The sequence below is a fragment of the Trachurus trachurus genome (genome assembly GCF_905171665.1).
Source record: "Trachurus trachurus genome assembly, chromosome: 12".
Classification (NCBI taxonomy): domain Eukaryota; kingdom Metazoa; phylum Chordata; class Actinopteri; order Carangiformes; family Carangidae; genus Trachurus; species Trachurus trachurus.
Genome location: NC_139908.1, coordinates 3,838,123 through 3,853,674, shown reverse-complemented (window position 1 = coordinate 3,853,674; position 15,552 = coordinate 3,838,123). Strand labels below are relative to the sequence as shown.

The 15,552-nt window shown below is 43.3% G+C and overlaps 1 protein-coding gene across 1 annotated transcript in view; it reads left to right on the top strand.

Annotated features, from left to right (window-relative positions):
- gfra2b (GDNF family receptor alpha 2b) overlaps positions 1–15,552 on the top strand; it is a gene marked incomplete at both ends in the record, with an annotated part of 142,685 nt that overhangs the window by 97,763 nt on the left and 29,370 nt on the right. Inside the window, 5 exons of the mRNA XM_083983968.1 lie at positions 3,200–3,309; positions 3,415–3,555; positions 8,411–8,586; positions 13,468–13,515; positions 15,431–15,541. Of these exons, the coding sequence (XP_083840094.1) occupies positions 3,200–3,309; positions 3,415–3,555; positions 8,411–8,586; positions 13,468–13,515; positions 15,431–15,541 (586 nt within the window). The remainder of the gene's footprint in view (positions 1–3,199; positions 3,310–3,414; positions 3,556–8,410; positions 8,587–13,467; positions 13,516–15,430; positions 15,542–15,552) is intronic.

Sequence of the window (15,552 nt, the reverse complement as noted above, 5' to 3'; positions counted from 1 at the left end):
TACCCCCGCACACACTCTGAGGGGGGTGAATTTTTTTTAACTCTACTGTTTTAGCCTGACAAGCCAGACTATATCATTAACATGTCTAGTCTGGAAACGAGCGGTAGACCTCGGCTCAGTCCAGGGGGCGGATGAAGGCTGTCTTTCAAACTGCCTCTGCACCAATAGGGTAGCGCTACGACCAATCAGAGCAAAGAGCAGGATGACGTTAGCCTTTACAAGCCAATTAAAATGTATGTTGTCATCGCGTTAAGCCCGACCAACGACTCTCTAAACAGATAGAGCGCTGTGATTGGTCAACACAAACGGTGTTTGAGACTCAAAAAGTTCCTATGGCTCGTTTCTAGACCCACCTACGGAGCAAATAGATTTGCTGCCGCTAGGGTGCAGCTAGATTTCTAGGCTACCATTTTACTATTATTAGGTTTAAAATTCTTGCATAAATTAGGGTAAATCCATCATGGCCGCCATATTTGAGTCACAAAAACGACTCCCCAAAACCAATGGGTGACGTCACGGATGCTACGTCCATTCTTTTTACAGTGTATGGAGAAAACACAACACAAAAAGAGAAAACACAACAACAAAACAGAAAACACAATGGTTGTTGTGTTGTTGTGTTTAGTAATTTGTCGTGTGTTTTCTCTTTTGTCGTTGTGTTATCTGATTTGCTGTTGTGATTTGCACCTCAGGGCCACCGTACACAACACACACACACACACACACACACAGATAGGTGGACTGTCGTTCACCTCACTTCTGATGCTGTTCTTACACTCATCAACACAAGAAGAAGATGAAGATGAAGAAGGAGGAGAAGAATGGTGTGAAAGAAGTGAAGCAGACGAGAAGCTGAGGAATTAACGAGGAGAAAGAGAAAGAGACGGAGAGAGAGAGAGAGGAAACTAGGACAGGCAGTAGATTAAGCTCAGCAGCTCTACACTCATTGCCTGTGACAGTTTGTGGTGCATTAACATACAGTATGTATGATGTAGTGGATCCTGCAGGACACTGACTGTGTGTGTGTGTGTGTGTGTGTGTGCGTGTGTGTGTGTGTGAGTGAATCAGCCTTTTATTCACGGCAGGATTTTGTGTCGCACGTCAGGATTGTAACGCGGCGATGATGCGACGGAGCAGAAGAGGAGAATAAATACATTACAGATCATTAATGTTTGATAAATATGTAAATATGTGTCATTGTTAAACATGATACATGCAACATAATGTATAAATATCAACAATATCAGCAGATATGAATCAATATATGATGTATAATGAAGTCATTAGATGGAAGTGGAACAGTCTCATCGTGTTGTTTCCATCCGTCTGTTTTTAATCTGAACCTTTTTTTACTTTGTGCATTAAAATCTTCAGTGATTCATTCATCAGAAATAAAGGATGAAAAGCAAAACGAGGGCGGACAAATTAAATGAAGTGTCTTTCCTGTAATTTAGTTAAGATGAGTTCTAGTGTTGTGCTTGTTGATTATGAAAGGGATAGTTCAACATTTTGGCAAATTGCCATAACCCTGTGTTGGACTCCGGCAGGGCTGCCCTTTGTCACCGGTTCTGTTCATTATTTTTATGGACAGAATTTCTAGGTGCAGCCAAGGGCCGGAGGGGGTACGGTTCGGGAGCCACTTGATTTCATCTCTGCTTTTTGCAGATGATGTGGTCTTGTTGGCTCCCTCGAGCCAGGACCTTCAGCATGCACTGGGGCGGTTTGCAGCCGAGTGTGAAGCAGCTGGGATGAGAATCAGCACCTCTAAATCCGAGGCCATGGTTCTCGACCGGAAAAAGGTGGCTTGCACCCTCCAGGCCGGGGGAGAGTTCCTGCCTCAGGTGGAGGAGTTTAAGTATCTTGGGGTCTTGTTCACGAGTGAGGGGAGAATGGAGCGCGAGATCGACAGGCGGATCGGTGCGGCGGCCGCAGTAATGCGGTCGTTGTATCGGCCCATTGTGGTGAAGAAGGAGCTGAGCCGAAAGGCAAAGCTCTCAATTTACCGGTCGATCTACGTTCCCACCCTCACCTATGGTCATGAACTCTGGGTCATGACCGAAAGAACGGGGTCCCGGATACAAGCGGCCGAAATGAGTTTCCTCCGCAGGGTGGCGGGGCGCTCCCTTAGAGATAGGGTGAGGAGCTCTGTCACCCGGGAGGAGCTCGGAGTAGAGCCGCTGCTCCTCCACATCGAGAGGAGTCAGCTGAGGTGGCTCGGGCACCTGTATAGGATGCCCCCTGGACGCCTCCCTCGTGAGGTGTTCCGGGCATGTCCCACCGGGAGGAGGCCCAGAGGAAGACCCAGGACACGCTGGAGTGACTACGTCACTCGGCTGGCCTGGGAACGCCTTGGGGTCCCCCCGGAAGAGCTGGAGGAAGTGTCCGGGGAGAGGGAAGTCTGGGCATCCCTGCTCCGACTGCTGCCCCCGCGACCCGATTCCGGATAAGCGGCGGACAATGGATGGATGGATGGATGGCCATAACCCCCTATAGTTATAGCAGTAGGTTCATTACCTTTAATTGTCGGTGCAAGCTGTTTTTAGAACGGCGGAGCAGAGCCGTGAGCTGCTCAGAGCTACGCTACGGAGGCTCATGGGATTTCTTGGTTTCCGTCATCAAACTCATCAAATACACAATCCAACAACTCCACAACGCTCTGGTGGACAAGTTGTGAGCTGCACATTCACCACGCTATGAGATAATAACACAACGTTACCACACAGAGTTGTTTTAGAGGGAAATTCATGCAAAACCGCTGATGCGCGTTGCCTTCAGGGACAGTTTTTCATCAAACAGTCTCTGTATTTCCCTCTAAAACAACTCTGTCTGGTAACCTTGTGTTATTATCTCATAGTGTGGTGAATGTGCAGGTCACAACTTGTCCACCAGAGCATTTTGGAGTTGTTTGATTGTGTATTTGATGAGTTTGATGAGGGAAACCAAGAAATCCCATGAGCCTCCGTAGCGTAGCTCTGAGCAGCTCACAGCTCTGCTCCGCCGTTCTAAAAATAGCTTGCACCGACTATTAAAGGTAACAAACCTACTGCTATGACTATAGGGATTGTGGCAATGGGCCAATTTGCCAAAATTTTGAACTATCCCTTTAACTGTGTCAGTGAACGCAGCACGCAGAGTAAGTGATGTGTTGTTGTTGCTGTTGTATAATGTTGTTTAATGTTGTTTATGTTGTCGTCTCCAGGTCTCGACTGGCTGATTTCCACATGAACTGTCAGATGACGCCTCACACCGTCACCAGCTGTCCCCACGACAACTACCACGGCTGCCTCATGTCCTACGTCGGCCTCATCGGTGAGTGTATATGTGACAGTGAACGCATCGCGCTCGCAGCTCCACCAGTAAAACTACATCAACCCCCTTTATCCCCCACACCCCACCTCTCTGTCTCTCTCTCAGGCTCTGACGTGACGCCCAACTACAGCGACAGCAGTCCGTCCAACATCACCCTCAGTCTGTGGTGCAGCTGCAGAGGCACCGGGGGACAGGAGCGCGAGTGTGACGCCTTCCACCGGGACTTCACCCACAACAGCTGCCTCAGTGAGTCCTCAACCCGTCCTCATAGTGTCTCTGAGTCTCTGCTGGACTCACCCGGCCCTCATACAGTACGTTTACATGCAGATATTAAAGCAGAAGTAAGCGGAATATTTGTGTTAATATAAGTCTTAAATAGTTGTATCTTCCGACAGCAATCACTTCTATAGAGTGTTTGGTCTGAAACACGGGTCTGTCAGTCACTCTGCTCTGCTGTAAGCCGAGGAGAAAACTTTCCTTGTATCCTACAACCTTTATCCAATGAGGAGAGAGAACGGCACAAAGGGGCGGTCCTCTCTGTGTGTGCAGCCAAGGGATGTGCGTGAATGTGGTGACGTAGGGACGAGGGCGGGGACTGCTAACTCCATCTGCTGACAGGAAGTTAGCCAAAACCACCGGATCGCTTACTTCTGCTTTAATTGAATATGTAAAATCAAATATAGTCAAAATATTTAAGTATCTATTAATGTAGGACCAATTAATCATCCCCAAGGGGAAGTCATTAATTAATACCAAATGTTTAACTTTATTTTAATCGTGTTTTTTTTATTGCAAATGACACGCTAACATTTCAATTCCTACCTATTCAATGCTACGTTAGGTAAATGGGCCGGTATCTGTGCATTTACCTTAACTTTGGTGCCGATCTGTCGATACGGTTCCAACATAATCTTTTTTGGAAAGTGACGGTATTTCTGAATCTTTTTATTTCTGAATTAATCGTGGCATTTAATACCACGATTAATTGTGAAAACAAGTAATCTTGACATCCCAAGTACGTTTACATGCACAGCTTAATCGAGCTATGCTCAAAATTCGATTTTGGCATCTAGTAAGTTTATTATTTGTATAGCACTTTTCACAGACAAGTGTCACAAAGTGCTTTACACAGAGAGTCCTCGTCCCAGTTTTTTTGTTCCGGGGTCTTACACCAGCGCGGCGGGTGTGGACTCGGAGCATGCACACATGCGTTGTCCAGTTAAACTCTGATTACGGTGTATACATGCCGGAGAAAGTCCAATTCCAATTGCATTATCTGGGAGTCTGAATCGGAGTTGGAGAACGCGTTTACATGCACTCAATTGTCCAGTTATAGTTCATTCCTCACGTTGCTGCAGCACCTGCCAGGATCTCATTTCGACTTGAAGCCACAAAGATTAAAAATATAAAAATATAAAAACAGAGAAAAAATTCTAAATGATCAGTTCATCTTCAGATCATTTCCCTGATCAATCATTTTGATCAGTTTAATTTCTGTATAAACATCTGTAATCAGCTGTTCACAATGATACAAATCAGAGAGAAGCAGAGGTTAATGGTGTGTGACTCATGTGTTTACAGGTAAAGGGCCATCTGTCTATTTATATACATGTGTTCAGACGTATAGATCTATAGGTGGAAAAACAATAGTGAGTGGAGCGGATAATTGAGGAGAGAGGTGAGGAAGAGGAGGAGGAGGAAGAGGAGGAGGAGGAGTGTGAGACTGAAGATCCCCTGACACTTTCCTTAAATAACAGTGACCCAGCTACAACACACACACACACACACACACACACACACACACACACACACACACACACACACACACACACACACACACACACACACACACACACACACTCCCCCCTCCTCTGCCCTGATGTGAACACACACGTCCATTAGGCTCCAGTAGTTGAGTTTGTGTCTTTGTGTGTTTTTTCTTGGTTAGTTAGTTCCAGGTAAACGGCTTTTTTCTGACGAGTTGATTGCCACTTAAAGGTCCAGTCTGTAAAATGGGGGTAAAACCGTGATAGCCAGCTCTCAGATTCTAGATCGCAGTGCTCACTCACTCGCTCGCACTCGCTTATGAATGTGAAACCTGGAAACACGCTCTCTGGTTGGCTGGATTTTCCATTAGCGTGGCGCAAGATGGCAGCACTCTCTAAACCAAGACCAAGAAGAATTATAACGAATATGAAAACAAATTTAATTTTATGTTATAGTGATTATACACTTGTACAAATATATTCATGGGTGCAGTGTTGTTTTTGGCAGGCATTTTAGATTTAGTCTTAGTCTTAGTCTTTTTGACGAAAATACTTATTAGTTTTAGTCAATTTTAGTCATTCCTATATGTGATAGTTTTAGTCTAGTTTTAGTCGACGAAAACTCAACAAGGTTTTCGTCTAATTTTAGTCAGTTTCAGTAAAAAAAAAAAAAAAAAAAGTCTTTCAACAAATTAATTCAATAAAGGAATGGTTTTACACATAATGTTTCCACCCAATGCCAAATACTTTATGGTCTAAGGATTATGCATTAGCCTACACACAGATAAAGTGGTAACAGTAGTGCATTCAGTTTTTTTTCTGATGGAGTGACGGCAGGTGTGTTGAGCAGAATGTGCGCTGCATGCCAGGTGGTGGGCGTAACCACACAAGGATGCAGCAGTGTTGCAGACACTTGTTGATTTTAATGGACAGATTACACGCACAATAAGCAGAAATGTCATGCATTTGAACGTCTGACCACCCGTCAGCGCCGCGGAGCGGCTGCACCGAGGTCACCAGAGCAGCGGATCACTGCCTGCTGCTCTCTGCCGCTCTGATCACAACCACCGGGCGGCGGCGCACCGCGGCTCGTCTCAGCAGCGTTGTTCTGTTGTTGACGGAGCCGTTGCTAAATCGTGTGCAGCTAGTAATGACAATCCATAATATGGAATGTAGAGGCGATCACAGCCCGACCACTAACATTTATGTCCGTTCTCGTCTCGTCAACGAAAACTCACACACGTCTCGTCATGTTTTCGTCATCAGAGAGCCATGTTCGTCTCGTCACTGTCTCGTTATCGTCATGAAAAAAAGGGGCGTCAACGAAAATATTTCGTCATCGTCATCGTTAACGAAAACAACACTGCATGGGTGGTATATTCAGATTTTGCCACTGGACCTTTAAACGGGGGAAGCAGTAACTTTTTTGATTACTTGTTACTGAAAAAAGTAGTGCCGTTAGTAACGCTGTTATTCCCATCACTGTACCTTAAAGGTATTGAGAAAAGAAAATTGAATTTGAGCCCACTGTGGGTCTTAACATTAGTGTAATAACTCATCTATCAAACGATGGAGCCCAAACTTTGTGCAAAATTCTATTTTCGAGTAAATCCGTGGTGAAAGTGTTGTAGTTTTTTTTTTCGCAGTGGACAAGGCAGGCACACAAATTATGTGTCACGTTGCTCACGATTCATCAGCCACTGATATTGGATCCGTCAAACGTCTGAGACACGCACACACACACGGAGCTCGGTCTCGCCCCAAGCTTTGAATATCCTGCCCGCTCGATAACGACCAATCAAATTTGTTTTCCTTACTCGGGTAAACTCGTGCGGCAACTCGTGGAAACTCTGCGCGACAAACAGGACAAACGGCCATTTCTGTACAGCTTTAAGCCTTGTTAGCATGAACTACCAGTAGCCACTACAGGCTCCAGACCATAATGAACCCTGTGAGGTCGTAACAGTTTGATTAAAGCTCATGAAACCAGGACAGTCAGACAGTTTCTCTCCTGGAGGAACTCAAAGTGGCGTCGTCGTCTCCGTGTTCATTAATCATTCACCAAACACATCAGAGTGGCCGATGCTGCACGATGCTGCTCGCAGCGCTGCACGCTCTCCAGCTGCCCCCCCGCCGGCCGCCCCCCCACCAGCGCTGTCTAATGACTCCATTGACTTCACTTTGCTGAAAGTGTTGGACTTGAAAGGTTTGTTTGTTTATCGGCTGCTGCAGCAGCGGGGAGCTGTGTGAGTGTGTGTGAGTGTGTGTGAGTGTGAGTCAGTGTGTGTGTGTTTCTTTATTCTCCAGTCGTTTGTTTGTTTGTTTGTTGAGTTTCTGACCTTTCTAAAGATTCAAGCTGAAGTCCAGCAGATCCTCTGAATGTTTCCCACAATCCTTTGAGCCTCTGGTTGGTTTATACAGCCTGATGATCCGATATGAATCTGTTTTGTTTGTTCACTGATGATGAATGTGATTGGCCGACGTGACCCTTCAGTCGACAGCTGATGAGCTCACACACTATCGACCGTTAGGACGTAAACAAAGTCCAGAGGTTCATCCAGAGAAATGCACACAGCCTGTATTCAGAAACTGAGCCTTAAAACCAGCCGTCAGGACTTCCTGTCACTTTGTGATGTCACAACAAAGCCCCGCCCCCTCACCACCTGGACCCACCACAGGATTTGGATTCTCTGAGTGTTTTATTCTGAAATCTGCTCTATTTTTTTATTGGAAGACTCAGAAAACAGTCAGCCAATCAGAAGAGAGACTAAGAGCCTTCTCTCTTCTGATTGGCTGACACCGACCTGTTAGTATTTTCTATAAGAAGAAAATCTGGATCTTTAAAAACTGAGTTCATGTCATTCATAAATCAATGGTAACACTTTACAATAAGGGTCCCTTAATTAACATTAGTTATTACATTATTAAGCATTAATTAACTGTCTACAGATATAGTAACAATCATTATTATGAATTACTTAGGATTAGGAAACACAGTAATTAATGTAGCCTATTAGTAAGCAGTTAATTAATGTTTACTACTCAAAGTTAGTTAATAAATTATTAAGTAATAATAAAAGTTGAATAATGTAATTACTTATCATTATGTTTGCATTACTCAGCATTAATTAACACATTAGTTTATATATTAATGCTTAATAATGTAGGCTACTAACTAACGTTAATTGAGGGACCCTTATCGTAAAGTGTTACCAAAACACTTTTCACTTTTGCATCTATTTATTTCCACCTGTTTTAACTCTTTGACATTGATCCATGTGACTGACCGGTTAAATAGAGTTATTAATAATTGTCCGTGTCACTTCCTGTCACAGAGAACGCCATCCAGTCCTTTGGATACGGCTCAGAGGGGGGGGGCGTCGTCCCGGTGACCGAGCCGTCCTCCACCTTCCTGCCCCCCGTCCTCTCCAAACCGGCCCCCTCCCTGCACGGCAACGCCATCAAACCCCTGGACAGCGCCTGTGTGTTCTCCACATGTGCCAACCTGCAGGTGAGATTACCTGAGAGTGTGTGTGTGTGTGTGTGTGTGTGTGTGTGTGTGTGTGTGTGTGTGTGTGTGTGTGTGTGTGTGTGTGTGTGTGTGTGTGTGTGTCGAGCCGAGTGGAACAGATTCATGTGCTTCGCTCTTCGTCACCCTCACACTCATCAGCGTCGTCCTGCCTCCATCCAGAGGAAGTGTGGAAACCATCCATTATGTACGGGGACAGTGTGTGTGTGTGTGTGTGTGTGTGTGTGTGTGTGTGTGTGTGTGTGTGTGTGTGTGTGTGTGTGTGTGTGTGTGTGTGTGTGTTGCAGGTCAGAGGCCGGTGTAATTGACTCTCCATTATATAAGAGATTTAAAGCATGAATTATAAAACAGCTCCACATGTTGAGCTGCTGGATGTGGAGGTGATTTAACACACAGCTTCATTTTTTATTCATTTTCATTTAATTCATTTTTTTATTTTTTTATTCACATGTCTGAAGGAAGATGGAGGAGCTGGAGGTGGGACGTGGTTAGCATAGCATAGTTTAGCTTAGCTTAGTGTAACAGAGTTTTGCTGTTGATTCCACTTCCACAGTAACAGCCAATCATATTTATCTTTATCACGGACACTCACTGGTTAGCAGGGCTCTCCTCAGCACATAAATATGGGCTGTGACGTAAACACAGTGCCAATATGCGAGGATTGAGCCCATGGTAGGTTTGTTACACGAAGCACAGCGTTACTGAAACTGTGTAAACAATTTAATGTAATAATGCAGTTATCATGATATTATGTTCAGGAAGCTGGCGACAATTTTACATGTAACTAAATGTGTTATAGAGGGTTTATTTCGTTTAATGTTTATAACTAGCGACCTTAGCTAGAAGGCTAAGCTAACTTGCTAATTTTCCTCCATGAAGCTGTGCCGAACGAGTGCTGTGGTTGACCGTGAGCTGACCAGTCATTTCCGTATCATTGTCCAGACAATAAAAGTCCGGTCCTGAAGCTAAGAGAGTGTCGGTCCTTCTTGCAAATAAACAACACAACGCAGACAACCGTTACATTAGCATAAAGAAACAGCTAGCTTGACTGACTCTTCGTATCTGTGCACAAACAACATATTGTAGTTTCTGTGTTGCTTCCTGAAGGCTCATGGGTAATGTAGAGTTTAGAACTGACTGAACACTGGAGCTTCAGTTTCCTGGTTTTAAAGGGGACATATTATGGAAATATCACTTTATGAAGGCTCGTTAACATATATTTGGGTGTTTGTTTTGCCTTCCGGCCCCCAAAATATGAGAATTGACAAAAAAAAAAGAAGTAATTTTCAGGCTCTTGAGGTTGAAATCCATGTGGTTTTACAAGCTGTTCCCTCAGTTGTCTGGCAATGATGTCATTAGTTTTTGAATATGCATAATACCACTCCTACCAGAAGAAGGGGGCGGGGCAAGCAGTGGCTCATTTGCATTTAAAGGGACAGGCACTGAAACCAGCCGTTCTGAACCTGGGAACTATTTTAATTTGTGGAAAAGAGGCATAACATGTCTCCTTTAATTCAGTCTCAGTCTGTTTCTTTAAACTAAACTCCAGGAGGAGGAATAAAAACATATTTGTCCCTTTTCTTCCTTTGTGCTTTAACTCTTGTCTCTGACCTTCAGTGTTTCTGTTGTTGTTTTCTGAGCTCATGAATCTGTGTGGGAGTGAACAACAAGACGTTTTCTCACCTTTAATTAAAAGTCTTTCGTAGATAAAAATGCTGCAGCCAGGTTTACAAATACACAGCTTCATATACTGAGTTTTTATTATTTTTCTTTTATTGTTTTTCATATGATTTGCACCTGGTTTTGAATGGTACTCTATAAATAAAGTGTTTGTTTTGCAGAGCTCCACAGTTTATTCACCTGTTCAGCTCAGTGACTTGTTGTTGCGGGTCATGCTGTCACCGTGCATCTGTATGCAGCTGTTTGTAGTATTTTGTAGCAGATGTATCAGCAGCAGCATCACATATACTGTTGGTATCTGCTGTGCAGTGAGTAACCCTGCTGCTGTAGATGAAGCAGCAGTTTGAACCCGTGGGGGGTCGACCGGTTGAACACTGAGATACAAACTGAAGCAGCAGCAGCAGCAGCAGCAGCAGCAGCTACAAACCACCGTCTGTAAAAACCTGGAATGTGAGCGCGAGCGTTTCCAGTAAATATGAAGCGAGCAGAGATGAAGCGAAGTCAACACACAGAGAGAAAGAGCGAGGAAGCAGATAAAAGAGAGATATGATATGGAGCCAGAGAGAGTGAGAGATGGAGGGAGGGAAATCCAAATGTAACGTCGTAGAAAGCGTTGCGTGTGTCGTCCCTCTGGATGCTGAGAATCAACCTGATGGAAGCTGCTGTGAATGTGTTTTCTCAATCGTATCATTTCCCAGAGCGGTGGACGAGGAGCGAGCAGGAAACCGGCTGCAGAGGCGTCGGTGTCAGAGGAGGTTACTGCAGGAATAGTCAATATGATAATGATTCATCTGCACGGTTTAATGATCACTCCAGCAGCCTGTGTGTGTATATGTGTGTGTGTGTGTGTGTATATGTGTGCGCATGGATGCATATCGGTGGATTTGCACATGCATATTTCAGGGTGATAATGATCGAGACGCAGTGTTTTTCCCGGCTGCTCTCCGCGATTTCACCGTCACTGAAAAGAGTTTTCTTCCTCTTCCTCTCGTGGAAGAGCAATAAGATCTGATTGGCTCCCCCACCCGGCCCGACGGGAGGAGATATGCTAATGAAGCGCCGACAAAGAGGCCGATGGAGGGCCCAGATAAGTGAAGCAGTGTGTGTGTGTGTGTCTGTTTACGCTGACGTTACACTGCTCTGCATCTCAATGACCGTGAATCTTCACCGAGAGGAACTGGAGCAGCAGACTTGAAGTGTTTTCCACTAACGAAGCCCTGAGTGCACTGAGCTTCACGGTTCCTCTCAGATCTAAATACTACATTACCCATGAGCCTCAGCTGACGAAGCAGAGAAGCTGTTAATAAAAAATGATATTGAATTGTTTTTTTGATGTAGCTTCCTGTTACTGTTAGTGAAGCGTGGAGCAGATATTTTGCAGCTTGTTGACTGGTGCATCTTGGGAGTTTCTGTCCACAAACTTGACTTTTATTTCATTAAAGAGTCTGATATTCTCTCGCAGCTATTAGTTTGTTTCAATTCCTGTCCATTAAAAAGCGGAAAACATGGACACAAGTCTTTACTTTGAGAATTTATCAAGTGGCTCCTCTGTCGGTCTGTTTTTAATGGTGGAGTTCCTCAGGGCTCCGTTCTCGGTCCACTGTTGTTGGAGTTTCGTGAGTCCTCAGGAGTTTACTACCGAAACAAAAATTGTTTTAATCCTGTTGCCAGGAAAAAATTAGTACAGTCAACTTTCTTGAGCACCTTGGACTATGGAGACATTATTTATATGCATGCTGCCCCCTCAACTCTCCAGTGCCTTAACACAGCTTACCACAGTGCTATTCGGTTCATCACCAACTCAGCATTCACAACACATCATTGTGTTCTTTACTCTATTGTCTCCTGGCCCTCACTATCACTCAGAAGACATCACCACTGGATTAATTTCACCTACAAAACGCTCCTCAATAAGTTGCCGTCATATCCGTGCGATCTGTTATCCCCAGCACACACTATGTACAACTCCCGCTCCTCCACACGGAAGTTGTATAAAGTTCCCAGGACTCATACTGAGCATGGTAAGGCAGCCTTCTCCTTCGCTGCCCCTTGGTCCTGGAACACCACTCAGAACACACTTCAATTGTCCAATTTCATCTCCCTGGGTGAATTCAAAACCCTTATTAATCATAAAGTAACAGAAAAGTGCACCTGCTATGAATGATGATATGTTTGTATTATATGTAAGTGTTTATATTGTTATGTAACCTGCTTCTCTGCTGTACCAGTGCATTCTCTTAGCCAGGTCTCCCTCGCAAAAGAGATTTAATCTCAAGGGACTTTCCTGGTAAAATAAAGGTTGAAAAAAAAAAATGAAACCATGATGTTGACTTTATGCAGATGATGTACAGCTCTTTGTTTCACTTCAGTCAAGACTACAGTAGTTAGATTTTCATATTTAATGAATCTGAGGTTGATTGGAGCAGAACTTTGTGAGTTTGAGGAGCTTGATCAATGTTGGAATTAACGACGACTCCAACATTTCTTTCAAGTGAAAAACTTTATCCTGTCACATTGTTATTGTTTTTTTATTCATTTAGTTATGAAAATCTCTAAACTTAGATATTTTTGTTTCCTGTTGATCTGCAGAAAGCTTTACAAGTTTTGAAGTTTATATGCTTTCTGATTATTTTCAGTTTATTTATGGAAACATCAAAGTTCATGGACGTTTTTGCACTCATTTGGCAAAAGTAAAAAGATATATATTTAAAAAGAAAAACTTGAACCTACCGATTTTTATATAATGAAGCCTTTGTAAATGTTTAATTAGTTTTTCTCCACTATTTATGTGAATCAACTTCAAGTATGAGTTCCTTTTCTTTCCTTGCAGTCATGTTTACAAACCTGCCAATCAAATAAAAATCTTTATTATTGTTATTACATCGGCCACCTCCTGATCCATCCTTTGTGTGTGTGTGTGTGTGTGTGTGTGTGTGTGAATGAACTCTTTGAAATGTGAGGAAGTGCAAGTCAGTGACAAACGCTGTGATCAATGCTAGTGAATGGCAGCTCGGTGTGAGAGCGGCAGCCCTGTAATTATAATGCAGAGTCACAGAAACAGTGTTTAATGAATGGGAGTTAATGAGCGATGTGAGTGTGAGTGTGAGTGGGCAGCAGCAGCAGCAACATAAAGCCACAGAGCCGTTGATTGTGTGTTTCTCATAATGAGTTCTTGTTTTACAGGACGGAGGCCAAAAGTGCATCCCCTCCGACGAGTACGAGTGCGAAGAGGTGAGCGGCCCTGATTACACACCTCTCTGTGTTTTGACGTTTTAAAAACTAATTATTGGAAGTAACGGGGTTTTGTGAAATTGCACACATTGACGGCGGGGAGTGACGCCAAATTGTTTTTCCCTGCAATCATGCGGCGGCTGGCGGTGCACAGGTGGTAATCAGGTTCAGTTCTTTTCTATGGGGTTCGGGAGGCGGGAAGTCGTTTCCAATGTTCAGAAAAACATATGCTCCCATAAATAACTCACCTGCCGTCTGATCGTGTGGTTAACAATTATATTTATGCAGAAAGAGAGGAGTTCACATTCACTCAACTTTTATTTCAACAAAGACTCTGTGAAAAGAGAATCAGGAACAGTCAACAAGAGACATCAGAATATGTTTCTACCTCTCTTTTTGTTTAATAAAATGTCTTCACGTGTTCGTTGTGTCTGTTCACAACAAGACATTTAGACCCTGTGACCAGTGTCGACAAGTAAACATAATAAAGATGTAGATACGATGTCAAACCTGATTAATTAGACACAAATTAATCTATTTACAAAAACAAAACTTCACCAAAACAAAATAATCTGCAGATGAAAAAGTAAGGATGAAGGAGGTGTGGACTGTGAGCACCACCCATAACTAACTAACTAACTAACGCACGTCTGATTAACTAACTAACTAATGTCTGACTAAATAACTTACTAACTAACTAACCAACTAACTAACTAACTAATGTCTGACTAAATAACTTACTAACTAACTAACCAACTAACTAACTAACTAATGTCTGACTAAATAACTTACTAACTAACTAACCAACTAACTAACTAATGTCTGACTAACTAACCAACTAACTAACTAACTAATGTCTGACTAAATAACTTACTAACTAACTAACCAACTAACTAACTAATGTCTGACTAACTAACCAACTAACTAACTAACTAATGTCTGACTAAATAACTAACTAACTAACCAACTAAGTAACTAACTAACGTACGTCTGACTAAATAACTAACTAACAATTTACAGACTGAGGTGTGGACTGTGAGCACCACCAACTAACTAACTAACTAACGTCTGATTAACTAACCAATTAACGTCTGACTAAATAACTAACCAACTAACTAAATAAATAACTAACCAACTAACTAACTAAATAATGTCTGACTAAATAACTAACCAACTAACTAACTAACTAACTAATGTCTGACTAAATAACTAACTAACTAACTAACTAACTAACTAAGTAACTAACGTACGTCTGACTAAATAACTAACAATTTACAGACTGAGGTGTGGACTGTGAGCACCACCCGTAACTAAGTAAGTAACTAACTAACTAACTATTAACTATCCAACTTACAATTGACTAACGTATAATTTATTAGCTAATAACTGACTAACTAACAATTAACTGACTGACTGACTAACGAACCAACGACTGACTAACAATTAACTTAAAGCAGAAGTAAGCAGAATGTTTGTGTTAATATAAGTCTTAAATAGTTATATCTTCCGACAGCAATCACTTCTATAGAGTGATTGGTCTGAAACACGGGTCTGTCAGTCACTCTGCTCTGCTCTGAGTCGAGGAGAAAACATTTATCGTATCCTACAACCTTTATCCAATGAGGAGAGAGAACGGCATAAAGGGGCGGTCCTCTCTGTGTGTGCAGCCAAGGGATGTGCCTGAATGTGGTGACGTAGGGACGAGGGCGGGGACTGCTAACTCCATCGGCTGACAGGAAGTTAGCCAAAACGACCGGATCGCTTACTTCTGCTTTAAACATCTTCACTTCTTTTGACCTTTTCAGGCACTTTCAGTCACAATCAGTGAATGAATGAACTAGTTCTGGTTAAAACCTGTTCCTGTGAGGTCACAGTGACCTCTGACCTCTGACCTCTGACCTCTGTCTCCTGTCAGGCGCTGCTGGTCCAGGGCTCCATAGACTCTCAGGACTCTTCAGGACCGAAGAGCAGCAGCCGGAGACCGACTCCTCACCTCCTCCTCCTCCTCCTCTTCCTCCTGCTCCCTGTGACTCTGTG